Source organism: Mus caroli, chromosome 12, assembly GCF_900094665.2.
Source record: "Mus caroli chromosome 12, CAROLI_EIJ_v1.1, whole genome shotgun sequence".
Lineage (NCBI taxonomy): Eukaryota > Metazoa > Chordata > Mammalia > Rodentia > Muridae > Mus > Mus caroli.
In genome coordinates, this window is record NC_034581.1 from 10,097,801 (window position 1) to 10,114,866 (window position 17,066).

At 41.9% G+C, this 17,066-nt stretch overlaps 1 protein-coding gene across 4 annotated transcripts in view; it reads left to right on the forward strand.

The window, feature by feature from the left end:
• Positions 1-17,066, forward strand: part of Nbas (neuroblastoma amplified sequence) — a 295,155-nt gene that overhangs the window by 245,490 nt on the left and 32,599 nt on the right. For all 4 annotated transcript variants that reach the window (XM_021178926.1, XM_029484416.1, XM_021178925.2 and 1 more), the window contains exon 48: positions 8,946-9,141. In XM_021178926.1, the coding sequence (XP_021034585.1) occupies positions 8,946-9,141 (196 nt within the window). The remainder of the gene's footprint in view (positions 1-8,945; positions 9,142-17,066) is intronic.

The window sequence follows — 17,066 nt, forward strand, 5'->3', positions numbered from 1 at the left end:
AAAAAAAAAAAAAAAAAAAAGATTTGCACTATGTAATAAAGGACTATATATGTAGACAGACAGACAGACACACATACAGAGAGAGAGAGAGAGAGAGAGAGAGAGAGAGAGAGAGAGAGAGAGAGAGACATGTGTTTGATTACTGTTACGCACACACTCCCTTTCTGAACTACCTAACCTCTTCAATGTGTCCTCCCTTATACAAATCATTTACCCCAGAATCATGTCTTTTGTGATTAAGAAGTTAAACCAGTGCCTTTGTGATCATAGATTTGGAACTAGGCACTGGAGCCTGGGAGTCTCATGAGTGGGGACATAGAGGAAAATGCCTTCCCTCATCCAGAATCCATCAGTAGTCAGTAGTTCAGCAGGCAAGTAGGGCCCCATTAGTCCCTCCCTGATCCATGATTTGGCAGGCCCAAGGTAAGCAGCCATAGCCACTGTGAGATCATGATCATTTGTTCAGTCATTCCCAGAAGGTGGCATTTGAGCTCTTCTCCTAGTCTTTGGCTCTTCCTTTCTTTCCTACCTCTCTTTGTGAATACACTGTGAGACTTAAAGGAAATTGTATCAATATCCTGATGAGGGCAGAGCACTAATTGTCATTCTAATTTAGCACCTTGAATAGCCATATATCTGTAAATTTGTCACCTTTTGCACAGATAAGCTTCTCTGGTCAAAACTAAGAATTGCACCTGTTCATGGGTATATGACAAATATACAAGTATTTAGAAGGCACCTTGGTACCAGGATAAGCTAAACAAGAGTTAAGATCTAGAGACCAAGGCCTTTTAGCCATGGGCTGCCAATAAGGTTCTTATTACCATAAACCTGAAACTGCTAGAGAAAACAGTAGGAGGTACTCGTTAAGATACAGGCATAGGTGAAGGCTTTTAAAGCAGGACTCTGTCCTCTCAGGAAACTAGGCCAGCAACTGGCAAATAGGAGCTCATGAAACTGTAAAGCTTCTGTACAGCTTATGAAACTCTGGTCTGAGTGAAGAGGCAGAGGGTAGAATGGGGGAAGCTTCCCAGGTCCTCCCTCTGCCTGGGGATTGACATCTAAGATAAACAGAGTCCCCAAAACAAAGCAAGAAAACAACCCAAACAAAAAATGAGCTACAGAGAATGCCCCAAAGTGATTTGAATGGCTGACACTTAAGAATGTAAGAGATTCCATCTCACACTCATCAATAAATCAATTGACAGTAAGTGCTAGCAAGGAAGTGAGGGAAAGGGGACTACTGTTCAGTCACTGTTACCCCCATGGGTGTTGACTCTTGTCGACAGTTTGGAACTTTGCAGATCCCCCAAAGAGCTAAGAGTAGAAGCTATCAGGAAGTCTAGTGAGGCCCCTCATGAGCATATGCCCCATGGACTTTATGCGAGTCACACTCTTCCACATTTCTTGCTGCTGTTGTCACAATAGCTAGGAAATTTTAAAAGCCTACATGTCTAGTGACAGATGAATGGATAGTGAAAATACTGTACATATGTGCAGTGGAAGTTTATTCAGATATAAAAAAGTGAAATTATGTAATTTTCAGATAAGTGGATAAAACTGAAAGAAATATGGTGAGTGAGACTACATGGGCACAGAAAGACATATACTGCATGTGTTGGATACTTACAAGTTTTGATAAGGGAAGCCCCAGAAGATCTCAAACAATATAAGTTATTGTCATGCACCTTGTTCATTAGGTAGAACTAGTTAATGAGACCTATTGCTAAGATCCCACATACCTTAATTATAAGTGAGATAAATGGAGCTGGAACCAAATTGGCTCTGTATTGCCTAGTCTTCATGGTACTGAAATGTACCATGCAAGTTCTTCGGGAAGAAAAGGTGCCACTGACTTTACTCAGCTGCGAGCCTGCCAGGCAAGATATGCCCTTTGGCTCAATAATGCTGTGACTCTTACGGGGTAACCAACTGCTCTCTGGATATGAGTGCCATCTAGTTTTTAAAGATGCAGAAAGGGACTGTTCTAATGTCCATACATATGTGCATGTGTGCGTGCACGCTCCTGAGAGAGAGAGAGAGAGAGAGAGAGAGAGAGAGAGAGAGAGAGAGAGAATTTTATTTGGAAGCATTGGAATGCAAGCTAATTCTACATCATTTGGGTTGCCTGCTGGCCTTCAGTATAAAGAATTGGGGAAAGCATCTTTGGTTCTCTTCAGGAGTTCAAGTTCTATAATATTTATATTCATAAGAAATATGAAAGTTCTTATATTTTACATATTTGAATAGTTTTCTTTTCCGCATCCTCAAACAAGAATAAATGTTTTGATTATTATATCATTTAAAAATATTTTGATACCGTATTCAGTATTCTTTAACTACTTAAATTTAAATATGGCTAATTTTATATGTATATGTTATGCTGGATAATTTTATGTCAACTTGACACAATCTAAAGTTATCTCAGAGTAGGAAACTTCAATAAAAATTCCTCTTTAGGCAACCCTGTAGGAGGACCAGCAGTCTCAATTAGTCTGGACCCCTGAGATCTCTCAAACACTGGACCACCAAACAGGCAACATACACCAGCTGATATGAGGCCACCAACACACATACAGCAGAGGACTCCTGGGTCTGTGTTCATTCAGAGATGATGAATATGGAATGTGAAAGAAAGAAAAAGAGAAAGAGAAAGAGAAAGAGAAAGAAAGAAAGAAAGAAAAGGAAGGAAGGAAGGAAGGAAGGAAGGAAGGAAGGAAGGAAGGAAGAAAAGAGAAAGAAAGAAAGAAAGAAAAGAAAGAAGGAAAGAAAGAAAGAAAGAAAGAAAGAAAGAAAGAAAGAAAGAAAGAAAGACAGACAAGACAAACTGGACTGTAGGCAAGCCTGTAGGACACTTTCTTAATTAGTTATTGATGTGGGAGGGCCCAGGCCATGTGAGTGGTGCCATTACTGGATTGGTAGACATGGTCTATAAGAAAGCTTGCTGAGCAAGCCTCAGATAGCAAGCCAGTAATCAGCACCCCTCTATGGCCTCTGCATTAGCTTTGACCTCCAGGTTTTTGCCCTTTTCAAGTTTCTGCCCCAACTTCTTTCAATGATGGGCTATGATGTGAAAATATAAGGCAAATAAACCCTTTGTTTCCCAAGTTTCTTTTGGACATGGTGTTTCATCGCAGCAACAGTGACCCTAACTAAGACATGTGTCATTAAGAAGCTGAAAACCACTTTTCCAAAGAGTATTTCTTTTATAGTCTAAAAACCTTGTCTTGATTCAATTACTTTGTGGTTGCTATCCCATTCCATTCTTTTTACTTGCATGGATGTCTTCCCATGGAGCACTCACTCCACCCTGGAGTCTCACATCCCCACATAATTACTCAGTTAGCATGCTGCTGCTGCTGCTGCTGCTGCTGCTCTTTTCTGTTAGTAGAAGTAGATGTATGTCCCCTGATGACTCCTTATCTTCTGGGCCAGAGCTGAAGATGTGAGTGTCTGTGTGTCCCTATTAGCTTGATTGTTTTTAAATAAAGTACCAGATCAAATCTTTATAGTATAATACCTTCTTCCACCATCCTAATTATAGGAGTGGGGCATAGAAGCAATTGCCTGTTGTTTATATTTTCCTTTTAGCTATTTAATAACTTTTACTAATCATTTTTATAATGAGGTAAATATGTTTGGAAATGATTTGCTCTTCCTTATTTTTCTCATTAAACCTCCTTTCTTTTGTCAAAGAATGCAGAAATAGAATCACTCTCTCTCCTTCTCCTTCTGGACCTCAGTATTACTGACATCATGCTTTGTATCCCTGCCTGTTCTGATCCCCTCACCACACCTATTTATACTGAAAATGTTTCAACCCACAGAAAAATAGGAAGAAATAAGAACCTCACCTCTTTTACCATTATTTCGTGTGCGTTCTCTCTCTCTCTCTCTCTCTCTCTCTCTCTCTCTCTCTCTCTCTCTCTCTCTCTCTCTCTCTGTGTAGGTATACACATCTGTACTGTTCTATAAGAATGACAGTGGATTTTTTTTTACTGGCTATTTTATTAATTTATGTTTCAAATGTTATCCCCTTTCTTGGTAAACCCCCATTCCATCCCTCCTTCCCCTGATTCTATGAAGATGCTCCCCTATCCACCCACCCACTCCCACCTCACCGCCCTGGCATTCCCCTACACCGGTGCATCGAGCCTTCACAGGACCAAGGGCCTCATCTCCCATTGATGCCAAAGAAGGCCATCCTCTGCTACATATGTGGCTGGAGTCATGGGTCCCTCCATGTGTACTCCTTGGTTGGTGGTTTGGTCCCTGGGAGTTCTAGGGGGTCTGGTTGGTTGATATTGTTGTTCTTCCTATGGTGTTGCAAATCCCTTCAGCTCCTTCAGTCCTTTCTCTAACTCCTCCATTGGTGTCCCCATGCTCAGTCCAATGGCTGACTGCTAGCATTTGCCTCTGAGTTTGTCAGGCTCTGTCAGAGACTTTCAGGAGACAGCTATATCAGGTTCCTGTCAGCAAGCACTTGTTGGCATCTGCAATAGTGTTTGGGCTTGGTGGTTGTATATGGGATGGATCCCCAGGTGGGGCAGTCTATGGATGGCCTTCCTCCAGTCTCTTATCCACACTTTGTTCCCGTATTTCCTCTAGACAGGAACAATTCTGGGTTAAGAATTTGGAGATGAATGGGTGGCCCCATCCCTCAACCAGGGGCCTTGCCTAACCTCTGGATGTGGCCTCTACAGGTTCTTCCTCCCCTTTGTTTGGCATTTCAGCTAATCTCATCCCTGTTGGGTCCTGGAAGCTGCTTACTTTCCTGATCTGGGACTTGCCCAGTTCCCCATCCCCCATTGCTACACATGACAGTGGATTTTAAAAACAGTCTTGAGGCTGTCTGGCTCATACCTCGACATTGCTTGCTAAGTGTTCTTTTCTTTTGGCATGTTTGTTCTGAATCCTGTGTTCAGGAAGAGGTACAGTAAAGCTTGTCCAGGACATGGTGCTTTTGGAAGAGTGTTTGCATTTTAGGAAGTTCTCATAATTTGATTGTGTATATTTGAAACACCAACTAAAAATTAGAACGTGTCTCTCCAAAATGTCAGATTTTATTTTATTTTATTTTATTTTTTTGGTTTTTCGAGACAGAGTTTCTCTGTGTAGCCCTGGCTGTCCTGGAACTCACTTTGTAGACCAGGCTGGCCTCGAACTCAGAAATCCGCCTGCCTCTGCCTCCCGAGTGCTGGGATTAAAGGCGTGCGCCACCACCGCCCGGCTTTTTTTTTTTTTTTGTCAGATTTTATTAACTGTATTATATACTCAAGGAACAAGAGTCCAACTCAATTATTTGGAAAGAGTTATGATTGTCTTTTTGTATCTCATCAGTAATTGGAGTTGCTGCCAAGTTGTTCTGTGACATGCTCCAGAGTGGCTCAGTGACATTCCACAGAAATTGACAAGGCAAGGAGCAGGTGGCCCAAGGTAGTGAGGAAGGCTAGACTTGACTGCCTACTATGACTACTTCCTTATCTACACCTTAGAATGATGACATCATGCATGACAAGACTTGTTGTGATCGTGACCATTCCTAGAAACCTGCCTAAGTTACCATCAGATTCTTGTTGGCCAGAGTGAGATGGATTACTGTTCCTCTGGCTTCCATTTGGGCTTCCTGACTCCAGCTATCTGACATCTGGGCTCATGCTCCTTACCTTGACACTTCGGTGGGAGGGATAAAATACCAGCTTCTGAGAACCTGGTTTGGATTTGTTGACAGAAATGGCCTTCAAATGACTGCCTTCCTGATTTTTTTAAAAAAAGATCTTTCTTTTATTTATTGACACTCACACATTTATATGATATATCTTGATCATATCTACCTCTAACTTTTCCCCAACCCTAGCAAGTTCTCCTCCCATCTTTATGCACTTTTGATTGTGTGAGTCCCTTCCCATTTCCATCTCAGTGCACTGGGTCTATTTAGAGCTGTCTGTTGGTGCATTGAGCGATCTTGCTGTTGGCCTGATCTTTTGCTGGTCTTGTGCAGGAAACTACAGCTACAGCGAGCTGAGCTATGCAACGCCCATGTCTATAGGACAGCTCTAGGCGCTCTTCCTCATCCTCTGGCTCTTGCGTTCTTTCTGCCCCTTTCATGATGTTCCCTGAACCTTGTAGGGGTTGAGATCAATGTTTCTGTTCCTCCAGGTTGATACTTAAACCACTGCAGGCCTTCACCTGTGGCTGCCCAGCCTACATATCTTCTCTGATCTTTAAAGTGGCACTGAAGACTCACTGCTTCAGAACCCACCATCTTTCCTACTCCATGCCCTCCAAAAACTTTACTGACAGTGGGTGCCATTATTTTAAGTATTTAGGCATGTGCTAGGTGTGTTGCCCACATTGCATTTACTACTTTTTTTTATACTTACGTCTAAACAACCCTGTGAGGAAGGCATTGCTATCCATGTCTATCGGTAACTAAGGAAACCAAGACTCAGAATTCTGTGAAGAATATTAGGCCTAGGACCTGAATAAGGACTTGAACCTTCTGAGTCTGCACTTTCAGAGGGCTCAGGCTTACTGTCTCTGCAGCCTATGTTCATTGTCTTGGTTCCAGAAGTGAGAAAACTGTAGCTTCTTCCTCTGTTCTCTTTACACTGGGCCTTTAATGTTTCACTGAATTTCCATGTCCTTTGAGATCTTTGCCTTTCCCTGTTCCCTTTCCTGGAGTTACATTTTCCTACATTTTCACTTATATACATCCTGAATCTCCTTCATCTTATTTCGATGCCACACCTCTTCCTCCAAACAGTTGCTCAATTTTATCGAATTAATAATACAGACAAAGGTCAATTCATAGATTTTTCTTTGCCATTGTATTAGTTCCTTGAGAGAAGATACTATGTAAAATGTTAATGTCTTTGCCATCAAGTCCAGAACTCTAGTGCTGTGACAGTGGTAATACTTGTGGAGATGACTGATGGCGACAGTAGGTAGAAGTCCGTTCTCTGTGCCACGCACTGTATAAGGCGCTGTGCATTTGTTGTCTTGGTTACATAGATTCCAGCAGATACTTTCTCAAGGCCTTTACCTATAGTGGAAGTGATAACATTCATGCTTTAGGTTTAGAGTGTTAGGAAAAGATGGGGCTGAGAACTGATGAGGTCTGAAAATGATCTTGCTGGTACTACTGTAAAGACAGAAAGTATTCAGGGAATAGGGAGCATTCTATCTTTTTGCATAAACATTTTTCCCTCCACATACACATAGTTGTAAGTATGTCTTCTCTTGTATGTACAAGTGTGTATATACACAGATATGTCTTCACTTGTATGTACAGGTATGCATGCATATGTGTAAAAATGCACATATGTAAAAGCTAGAAGTTTTTTCAGGTATCCTTCTCACTCTGCTCCTTAATATTTTGAAGCTTAATTTATTAGTTGTGTATGTATGTATGTGCCTGCTTGTCTGTTTATCACTTGTATGGTGTACTGCAGTGCCTTCAGAGGCCACAAGAGGGCAGCAGATTACCCCAACCCCCTATCCCTACCCTGGCCTCCAGGAACTAGAGTTACATTTGGTGTTTAGGTGCCAGATGTTGGTGCTGGAAATGAAACTCAAGTCCTCTGCAAGATTCGGTAGAGGTCTTAACCAGTGAGCCTACTCTCTAGCCCCTCCACTTTAGTCTGTGAGACACTCTTTCACTGAACCAGGAGATGGCCAACTTGGCTAGAAGGACTGGCTAGCAGAGCCCTGGAATCCTGTCTGTGCCTGTCTGCCACCATGCCTGGCTTTCCCATGCTGTTTCTGGGGATTGAAAGCAGTCACTCATGCTTGTTGGCAAGCACTTTCCTTACTGAGCCCTCTCCCCATCCCCACTGTTTCTCATTTCTAATGAGAATTGAGGAGGAAAAGTAACTACTGGTAAATTAGAAACATTTAAGCTAGTTCTTCACATTTTATAACTTTTTTTCCCTGTAAGTACTAGTAATAATTCTGTTTTCAATGTAAGTTGTTATAAAACAGCATTGGTCAGGTAGGCATACTATGGTAGACACAGAGACACACGTTCAGTGGCAATACAGGACTTAGCTTCAGGAGTTTTGCTTGTTTGTTTGTTTAGATATGTTATGGTCTTGTTAGAGCAGGATTTGCCATATGTCTGATTTGGTCTGAGACTCAATTTAAGTGATTCATGACTAGAGCTTTGTAAGGATGTGGTTGTACAAGCACCTGCATAATTCAGGTCCTCAGGGAAGGGATGCTGCCATGGGCTGAAGTTTAGCAGCGAGCACTGACGTTGGTGAATCACTGAGTTTACTGGGGTGGCCCTTCTGGGATTACAGGAAAGCTGAGCATCAGATTGGGTAGAGAGATGTGCAGAACGTCCTCTTCATGGTATCCTTGTAGACTGAGAGCAGCCGAGACTCATATTTAATCTGTAGATGGCATTGAGTGGGTTTGTAACCACATGTAGAAGTTGTGGTCACAGTGGGGAGTGATGAAGTGGGGGCAATGGGATCAAAGTGCTGTCCATGACATGGAGGTTCTACCACTTCCCTGAAGCCAGTTCTTTCCTAGCAAGTGTAATTTATGGTGTCTTGATTGCATAGTTGTTGCCAACTAGTGATTGAGTATATAAAATTACTAGACAGGTAAGTGACACTGTTAGTATGAACAGTTAGAAACAAGCTTTACAACTTGTTAAATTTTCATAAGAAATAAACTAGCTAAGAGCATGGTAGTTAGTGGTTGCCTTTGTCATCTTTATGTTGCTCTGTTTAAAAAAAACGCTGCAGGATTGCATTTATATGACATAGTTTTAAGATCATCCATATGGTTTGTTGTGAGTCACTTGAAAACTTAATCTTTTCCTTTTAAGGAAACAAAGTTATCTATCGAGTCTTTAGGTCAGTGGTGGCATTTGATTACTAGAAGGGACACACAAAGCCTCAAGAGCTTGTCTTTCGACTTTGTCCACTCTTCAGGGAGGAGCTGGTGTCTGCTGAAGATGTGCTGCAGTGGCTGCGGCCTTTCTGTGCTGAGGACACATATCCTGTGAGGCCTCGAATCCAGGTGCTACAGCTCTTGGGGCAGTCCTTCCACCTGAGTGAGGAGGATGGCAAGCTCCTGATGTTCTTCCGAACGGAAGCCATCCTCCGAGCAGCATGGCCTCAGAGACAGGTAAGCAGTGTCTGCATGTTCTTCAGATCATTGGTACTCAGGGCAGCTACTAATAAGAGCTGCCTTGGCAATGAGCAAATAAGAGCTTCTGGTGTGTTCACAGTGTCAGCTGCTTGCAGTATGGACAATAAAGTCTTTTCTAACGTTCCTGCTAGGTTGAACATGACTGAGCTTACCAAACACATGCCCATCATGTTCTCATGTCCGTCTTTAGGACTGCTGACAGGGCTGATTGACTGGTGGCTCGCTCTTTCCAGGAGGAATGCCTCTGTGGATGGAAATGAAGGTGGTGTCAGCCAGGTCTTGCTCTCCTGCTCTGCCTCTGCACCTTGCCTGCTCTTCTCTTTTCTGTTACCACTAGGGACAAAAAGTCTCAGTTTCTCTAGGCCTTTCCAGGCTCCCGCAGCCCTCCTCTCTAGAACCTTCTCTTATCACTGAACTTTAAATTCTCAAAGTTAAAACTTCTTTAATTATCTTCATCTCTCCTCTCCTTCCCTTTTCCTTCCCTCCCTCCCTTCTTTCCTTCCTTCCTTCCTTTTTAAACCTTGTCTTCATAGTATCCTGGCTCCTCTGGAGGATACAGATCCTAGTTAGCTTTACCTTTGTACTTTATACAAGCTAAAATCATCTGAGGAAGCTCAGCTGAGGGATTGTCAAGGTCAGTGATTGCTATGGAAGGTCACAGCCCACTGCGGGCAGCACTATCCCTAGGCATGTAGATCTGTGCTGTAAGAGAGTGAGCTAGAAAGCAGGCCAGTAACCAGTGTTTCTCAGTGGTTTCTTCTTGAAGCTTCTGTCTTGGCTTCTCTCAATGACAGATGACAACTGAAATAAACCTTCTCCTTTGCAAGAGGCCATGTTATGGCTGTGACCTGTTTGCTCTCATTCTTCAAGTCCATGCATAACTGCGTTATTGGAATGTTTGCTCTGTGAAGAAGTAAATGTCCACACTCTCTGGAAAATCCTCCCAGGAGTCTCAGAGTGACAAGGGAAAGGGATCCCAAGTCTCATTCTCCATCTTAGTTTCTCCCGTGTCTACTTCCCTCTTAGATAAGAGCAGTGCCCCTGTTCTTCCTTAAATATTTGGTAGCAGAAATGAGCACAGCATGCCGGCATCGCTATGCTGCTGTCCTAAGATCCTCCAAGAAACGCTGTGGTGCGTCTTCTCCATGGCAGCCTGGCAGTGGGATTCAGGTCTTTTGGGGAGGACAGGAGAAGCTGATGAGGAATATTTTCTTCTAGGTGAAGCAACTTTTTGGTCCTTAGGAAATGAAGCAGTGGTTTCAGGATGGAAACACTGGAATGTTGTGTTAATATACCTCTGGTTCAGATTATCACTTCAGTTCCTGATTTTCAAAGAATGTGTGGTATTTCTGTAGAACATTGGAAAGATTAGGGCACTTGTGGGCACTGAATGTCTCTGTCAGTCTTCTGCTACTAGATCTGTAACCCTGGGGAAGTCTGAGGTCTTAAAGACTGTGTGTATAAAATGGAACCTTGAACTAAGGTGGACAATGGTCTGCTCACCATCTCTGCCATTTGGTCCTCACCATTCATGTGTCCCAGAAGAACCGGGATTTCCCCCTGTTGGTTACAGTTTCCTTACCTCCTCTTTCTTCCTCAGATGTCTGTCAGTACCATTGCTGATAGAGGCCCATTCTTACAGACTGAAGATGAGACTAGATAATGATATTGCAGTGTTGAGTTACAAAAGGAAAATGTGGGTGCCACGTGCACTGTGCTGGGGATCCTCTCAGACAGACTTTGCATACATCAAGGAGGGGCTTAATATTTAATTATTCTGCAAGTGCCCAAAGTAGTGGCCCTACATTGTGTTGCTGGGAAACTAGCCAGCACCTGGAAGATTGAACATGTCTGTGACACCTGCTCCTGACTGTCACAGAGAGGCAGCAACTTCTTCGTTTTCTAATGATTAGTTAACAGAATTAAAAATTCACAGACCCTCATTTTTCAGTACTTTGAGAGGCTTTCATTTCCTCCCCAGAAATACGCCCCTTCGTGGTGAGTGGGGTGCGATGACAGGGACGGGAGGGGGCTTTACATTAATCCCTTTGGTGCAGTTTATCAGAGTTTTTCAGCTTTTGTAATTTTCTAGTTAACTGGTGCATGAAAAATGTGGGTCAAAATACTAATGTTTCTTTTGAAACTTCTATACCTCAGCACCTCAGATTTTCCCAAATTTTTATGTACAAGAAGACATATAGCTTGAAAGCTTTGCCTTTTTACTTTCCAGCACATCTGAATTTGGTGTGCAAGGCATAGCTGAAGAGATATAGCTTAAGATAATACCTAATCTTGTTAATAAGTCTTATGACTGCTTGGTTGAAGCAATGCAAGTCCATGCTAGCCCTTCTGTTAGGGATCAGTGGCCTTCATTTGCCAAAGTATTAGCAAAATATGTACTTTGCCTCTCAGAGTAAAGACATTCAATATGCAGAGCTATATGTAGTTCTTTGGAAAAAGGTTTTGTTGCATTAGTGTCTTCAGAGCTAAGAGTCCACATGTGATCAGCTTAACCAAATACAGATATGGTGTGATATAGAGCCTGTGAGTGTACAGAGATAATGTGTCTCAGGATACCGTGATGTCCTGCCATCCTGGAGCTGCCAGAGGCTTTCTTTACTTCCTGCTCAGTAGCTATTTTGTAGGAAAATATCTGGACATCAAGACCTGAGTCTCTCAGTTTTATTTAGTGCAGATGTGACCTTTCTAAAATGACTTCAAAGTCCAGTACAATCTGCTTTATCTCTGTCTTAATTCTAAGTCACTTGCCACTATCTGAAAACTCCTTCTTCCCCATCTCTGCCTGTTTGTTATATGATGTCTTTCTTTTTCCATTAGAATATAAATTCTATGAGAGCGGGGATCTGAAAGACACTGTAAATATTTGTTGAATAAATGAATATTAAATCTTTAAGAACCTGTCCAAGGTCATGCTTCAGGTGGCAAGGCAGAACTGCAACTTTGAGTGTGCTGTTCTTGGCTTTGCTGCCTGTCCCTTATCTGCAGGCAGGTAGGTGATTGACTTAGGGTGATGGGAAGATGTCCTTAAAGAGTGGCCTGAAGTGTTGATGTGGCTTTGTTAGTTTACCACACTTTCCTCAGGGTGACTTGTGATTAGCTTGCTGCTTTCCATGTGGAAGCAAGGCACAGCCTTTTTATTCCTCCATGAGCAGGAGAGCTGGGATTCCTCAAGAGAACTCAATGATCTATTTTCCCACAATGATTAAAGTCAAGATTACATCCATGTTAATTGTTTAGAGATCTCTGCAGTCTCTGATTGTGAGCCCTTTGGTGCTCTTCCTGTAGATATTGTTCCTCTCACTGCTAGGGAGTCATTTGCAGAAGAAGAGGAGACTGAGTTGTGAACTATGTATATATTTAAACTGTCATAGAGAGTGGTTAGCACCCTCCCTGATTTAGTTGATAGGTCATGACTGGCTTGTGAGTGATGAGGCAGGAACTTCAGTTCAGTCCTGCCCAGTCCCAGGTCTGGGTTCTTGGCTATGTGCCACAAAGCTCCATGTGCTGGGAACATGCACAGACCCAGGAGCAGCACCTGGTCATGGTGCCCTGCATGCCGTGTTCTCCAGCGAGCCTCTTCTCCTGACATGCAGTGGGTTTTAGTAGATGGAAGAAATCAGGAGTTTGAAGGATAACAAAGCATTTATTTGTCATTTCATGATGTCTCAAAGCAGTGCTGTGTGTGGTAACTGCCATTCAAATGAAATGTTGTGAAATCCCATGCCTGTTAAAGATTGTTGCACATGTGAAATTTTCCTCAGAGATTCTTCAGGCATACAGTATACGCCATGAACTGCAAGCACTCTGGGTACAAAAATAGATAAGATACTTGCTTCTGGAGTCTATGAGTTGTCACACACAGAAATCTGAATTCAAACTTAGTTTCACCACCCTATAGCTGTGAACTGGGAAAAGTTAGTAAGTCTCTCATCTATAAAATGAAATAATATAGTCATTGTGAAGATTAAATTGCATAAAACCTGCAATATTCTCACTTCAGACAAGGTAATGGTCCTTGTTGGTGTGGGATTTTGTACCAGAGAACATTGATGTGCCAGGAATCTTAAAGAGTGGCCTGAAGTGTTGATGTGGCTTTGTTAGTTTACCACACTTTCCTCAGGGTGACTTGTGATTAGCTTGCTGCTTTCCATGTGGAAGCAAGGCACCGAGACAGAAGTTGACACATGGCAGAAATCTCATGGATCACATAGAGCCATTCATCAGTGCAGTGAGGAAAGACTCCTCTGACAGTTCTTCAGAGCCAGTGTGTTATGTGAAAACAGGGAGACACCATTGGATGCAGATGTCGTGGAATGGGCAGACTGGGGAGACAGCTATGTTCTGATCAGGGAACATGGTGCCAGGGAGGTATATGAGCGGATTGCTGTTCCGAGAAACAGTCTGACCATGGGAGGGAAGACTGAGGCAGTAGTCTGCTTTCTGAACTTGGCTGTAGCAGTGGAGATGGGCAAGGATAAAAAGGAACCTTGAAATGTGCTTAGATGTGGGGAGGTAAGCTCCAAATTTGGCCTGGGACTAGAGGGGAAGTGGGCTACTTAACTTGCTGGACAGTACAGGAGGAAAAGCTAAGGCCTGGGTTCCAGCAAGTCATCGACATGCTTTAATCAAGTCATCAGTTTGCTTTCATCTTAAACAGCATTTTCTTGCAGGCTGGAGCAATAGTGAGGCAGGGAGGCTCTTTTGAGCATCTTCACGTAGACAAAATGTTTGTAGGCTTCATGTGTCTTAGTTAGTAGTGTCTGCTTTCCAGAAATAGACTTGGAGTTATCAAATATTACTGGATGCCATTCCCTGGCTCCCTCCCTCTGCCAGCTCAGTTGTCTATAGTGGATGACTATATCCCGGTACCTTTAAAATGTCACCACTGTGTTCATTGTCCTTAGTGAGAGATTCATTAAGACACACGAACACGTTGATAAGAGGTTTGGTCTTACCCTCCCATTGCCTCCTGTCCCTTTCCCCATTCTCACTGGTACCTTTCTCTTCCCAATGATCTTGTGTTCATTTTTAAATCTGGGTCTACATGTGAGAATCTTTCAGGGTCTGGCTTATTGTGTTTAACCTATAGATCTCCCTTTTTATCTGTTGCCTCAGTTCATTCTTCTTTATGGCTTCATAAACCTCCACATTTCCATTATTTATTCATCTTGATGGACAGGTAGGCTTATCCCATTACTTGACCATTGTGATGTCGGATCTCTCTGTGTGTGTTGATGTACACTCTCTCAGCTATTTATCCAGGAGAGGTATGGCTGGATCACATGGTAGCCCCATTTCTAGCTTTATTCACTATCTCTATGCTGATTTCCTTAGTGCTCGGCCCACTTAGCATTCCCACCACTAAATGGTTAAGGTTTTATTTTGCCTCACATCCTTGCTAGCATTGATTTTCTTGATTTTAGCCATTTTGGTCAGGGTAGAATAGAATGTCAATGTGGTTTTGATTTGAATTTACCTGGTGGATAAGGACGTTGATCATTTGTCTACATATACATTGTCGATTTCTACTTTCTCTTTTGAGAGCTGTCTATTTAGTTCATTTTCCCAGTTTTTGGTTGGATTTCAGGGCTCAGTTTCTCAGTTCTAGATCTCAGTCTAGATGATAGATGAGCAGCCCACAAGGACTTCCTTCTGTGCTACCCTCGCTGTTGACTCTGCTGCCTCTTTTCTGTGCAGATGCTTTCTAATCGTATCATTTCAGTAGTCCTGGCCTCCTTACCATGCTGCATGAGACACTGGTCTTGTATTCTCCTGTAGAATGCAGAGAAGAACTGGAGGAGAAGAAAGCATGAAGTTCATGATTGTTGGGTTTGAGGAAGAACAACAGCAGCTGTGGGTTTAAAGTATTTTGAAGTAATTTCAGACTTACAAAAAGTTGTATAAAGTGTATATAAATTTCTGTGTAATTTTTCAATGCAGTCCTGCAAATAATAATGGCTCAACCACAACCACATATATTCAGCACACTTCCTCGCTGATACCTAGGTCACCTACTGTCAGTTGACACACTAGTCTCTTTTCTGATCTGCATTCACCAAGAACACACTCTGCATCTGTCATGTCTCTTTAGTCTCCTCAAGTCTCTAACAACTTTTAGTCTGATTTATGTGTCTGGTCTTTTATGACCTTGATAGTTTTAAAATGCAGTAGAAAATTATTTTATTAAATGTCATCCAGTTTAACATTGTCATATGTTCAGGCTTTGCATTTTTAGTAGGAGACCACAGAAGGGATGTATCTTTCTCACAATATTATATTTCGAGATACACAGGGCTGGTTTGTTTCATGACTAATAGTGTTACTCTGAATTGCTAGGGATCAGATTTCTTCTAGGTATAGTTACATGTTCCTTTATATAATTATTAAGTAGATTTTTGGATACTTTGAGATGGTTATTATTCTTGTTATGATATTATTATTTATTATGTTCCATCATCATACTTACATGTACTTATTTTAGCATGGATTAATAATTGCTGCATGATGGGACTTGGTTCTTTCACTTGTTCACCTAAATATATTTATTCAATTACTTATTTATTTCACTGTGGTCATATGGGTTTTGTTTTGTTCCATTGTTTATCCTGTTACAGTGGTTTGGTTTGATTTGGTTTGGTTATCATCCAGAGATGGTCACTGGGATTTCTCTTCGAGTTTTCTTCTTGTCCAGAGTGCCAACCCTTTCTGGAGTTCTTCCCCACTGTCTGGTGCTCATGCCTGGGAATCCTATGTACATGTTCTGGGACTGGCTCTGATTCAGTCATTGATGTCAAAAAACCTTGTTTCCTTTTGTTGAAAAGTGGTGTTTAGGAACCAAACTAGCTGCCAGGTGTGCACACTATAGGGCTTGTAGGAGAAAGAACCAGAAGGTAAGTAACCTCATGGATTCTAAAAGTCTACATCTGTTCCACCCTGATCAGTAAAAGTCAGGTTTATATTGACACCCTGGTTTCTGTCTGTTGAATAGACAACATTCTACCTACGTTGGTAAGCTCCCCTCTGCAGAGACTCTGCTCTCATCCAGAATTTTCTTACAAATTTCTCTGTCCTAGAATATATAATCTTGAAATTACTATCTCATTTTCTCACCAGAATTTATTTTTATGGAGCCTTTTGTCTTTAGCCATAGATTAACAGAACTAACAATACTTTTTTCCTGATGCTACTTCATTTTTCTCTCCTCCTGTCTGTCTCCACATGCACAGAGACACATCATCATTAGCCTGGTTGTCTTGTTCACTCCTTCTATTCCATTCTCATTTTTCCTAGTTGTGTGCTTTGTCCAATCTTGTTGGTTTCAATTGTTTGTTTTTACTATGTGAGTCATTAACAAACGATGTAATAAGTAAACTAGAAAGTGGAATTTAGTATTGTTTTTACTTCTGATATTTGGAGTTTAGATGTTCTCAGCCTATAATTATATTGCATATATGTAACTTTTAAAAATCTTTGTTTTATCACCTTTTTGAGAACAAGTAGACAGGCACATATATCATTTTCTTCTGTTACCCAGGAGTATCTTTGGGTAACTTCTAGCTAAACGAAAGCATCAAAGTCAAAATAAAACCACAGAAGCTCTGGTGTAGACATTTCTCACAAGCTGAGGAGCAGCTGATGGAGCAGCTGAAGGTCCAGTTTGTTTTCATGCTTTTGAGAGCCTCCCATGGACTGGATGTCAGGCTTCCTGGGTCACACTTCAGCGGCACAGTTCTCTTCATCCCACACATCCCACAGGGAAGGCTAGCGAAGGCTGGTTAAGAAACAATCACAAAAGAACTCACACAATATGTATTCATTGATAAGTGGATATTAGCCCAAAACTTAGGATACCCAAGATATAAGATACAATTTGATAAACG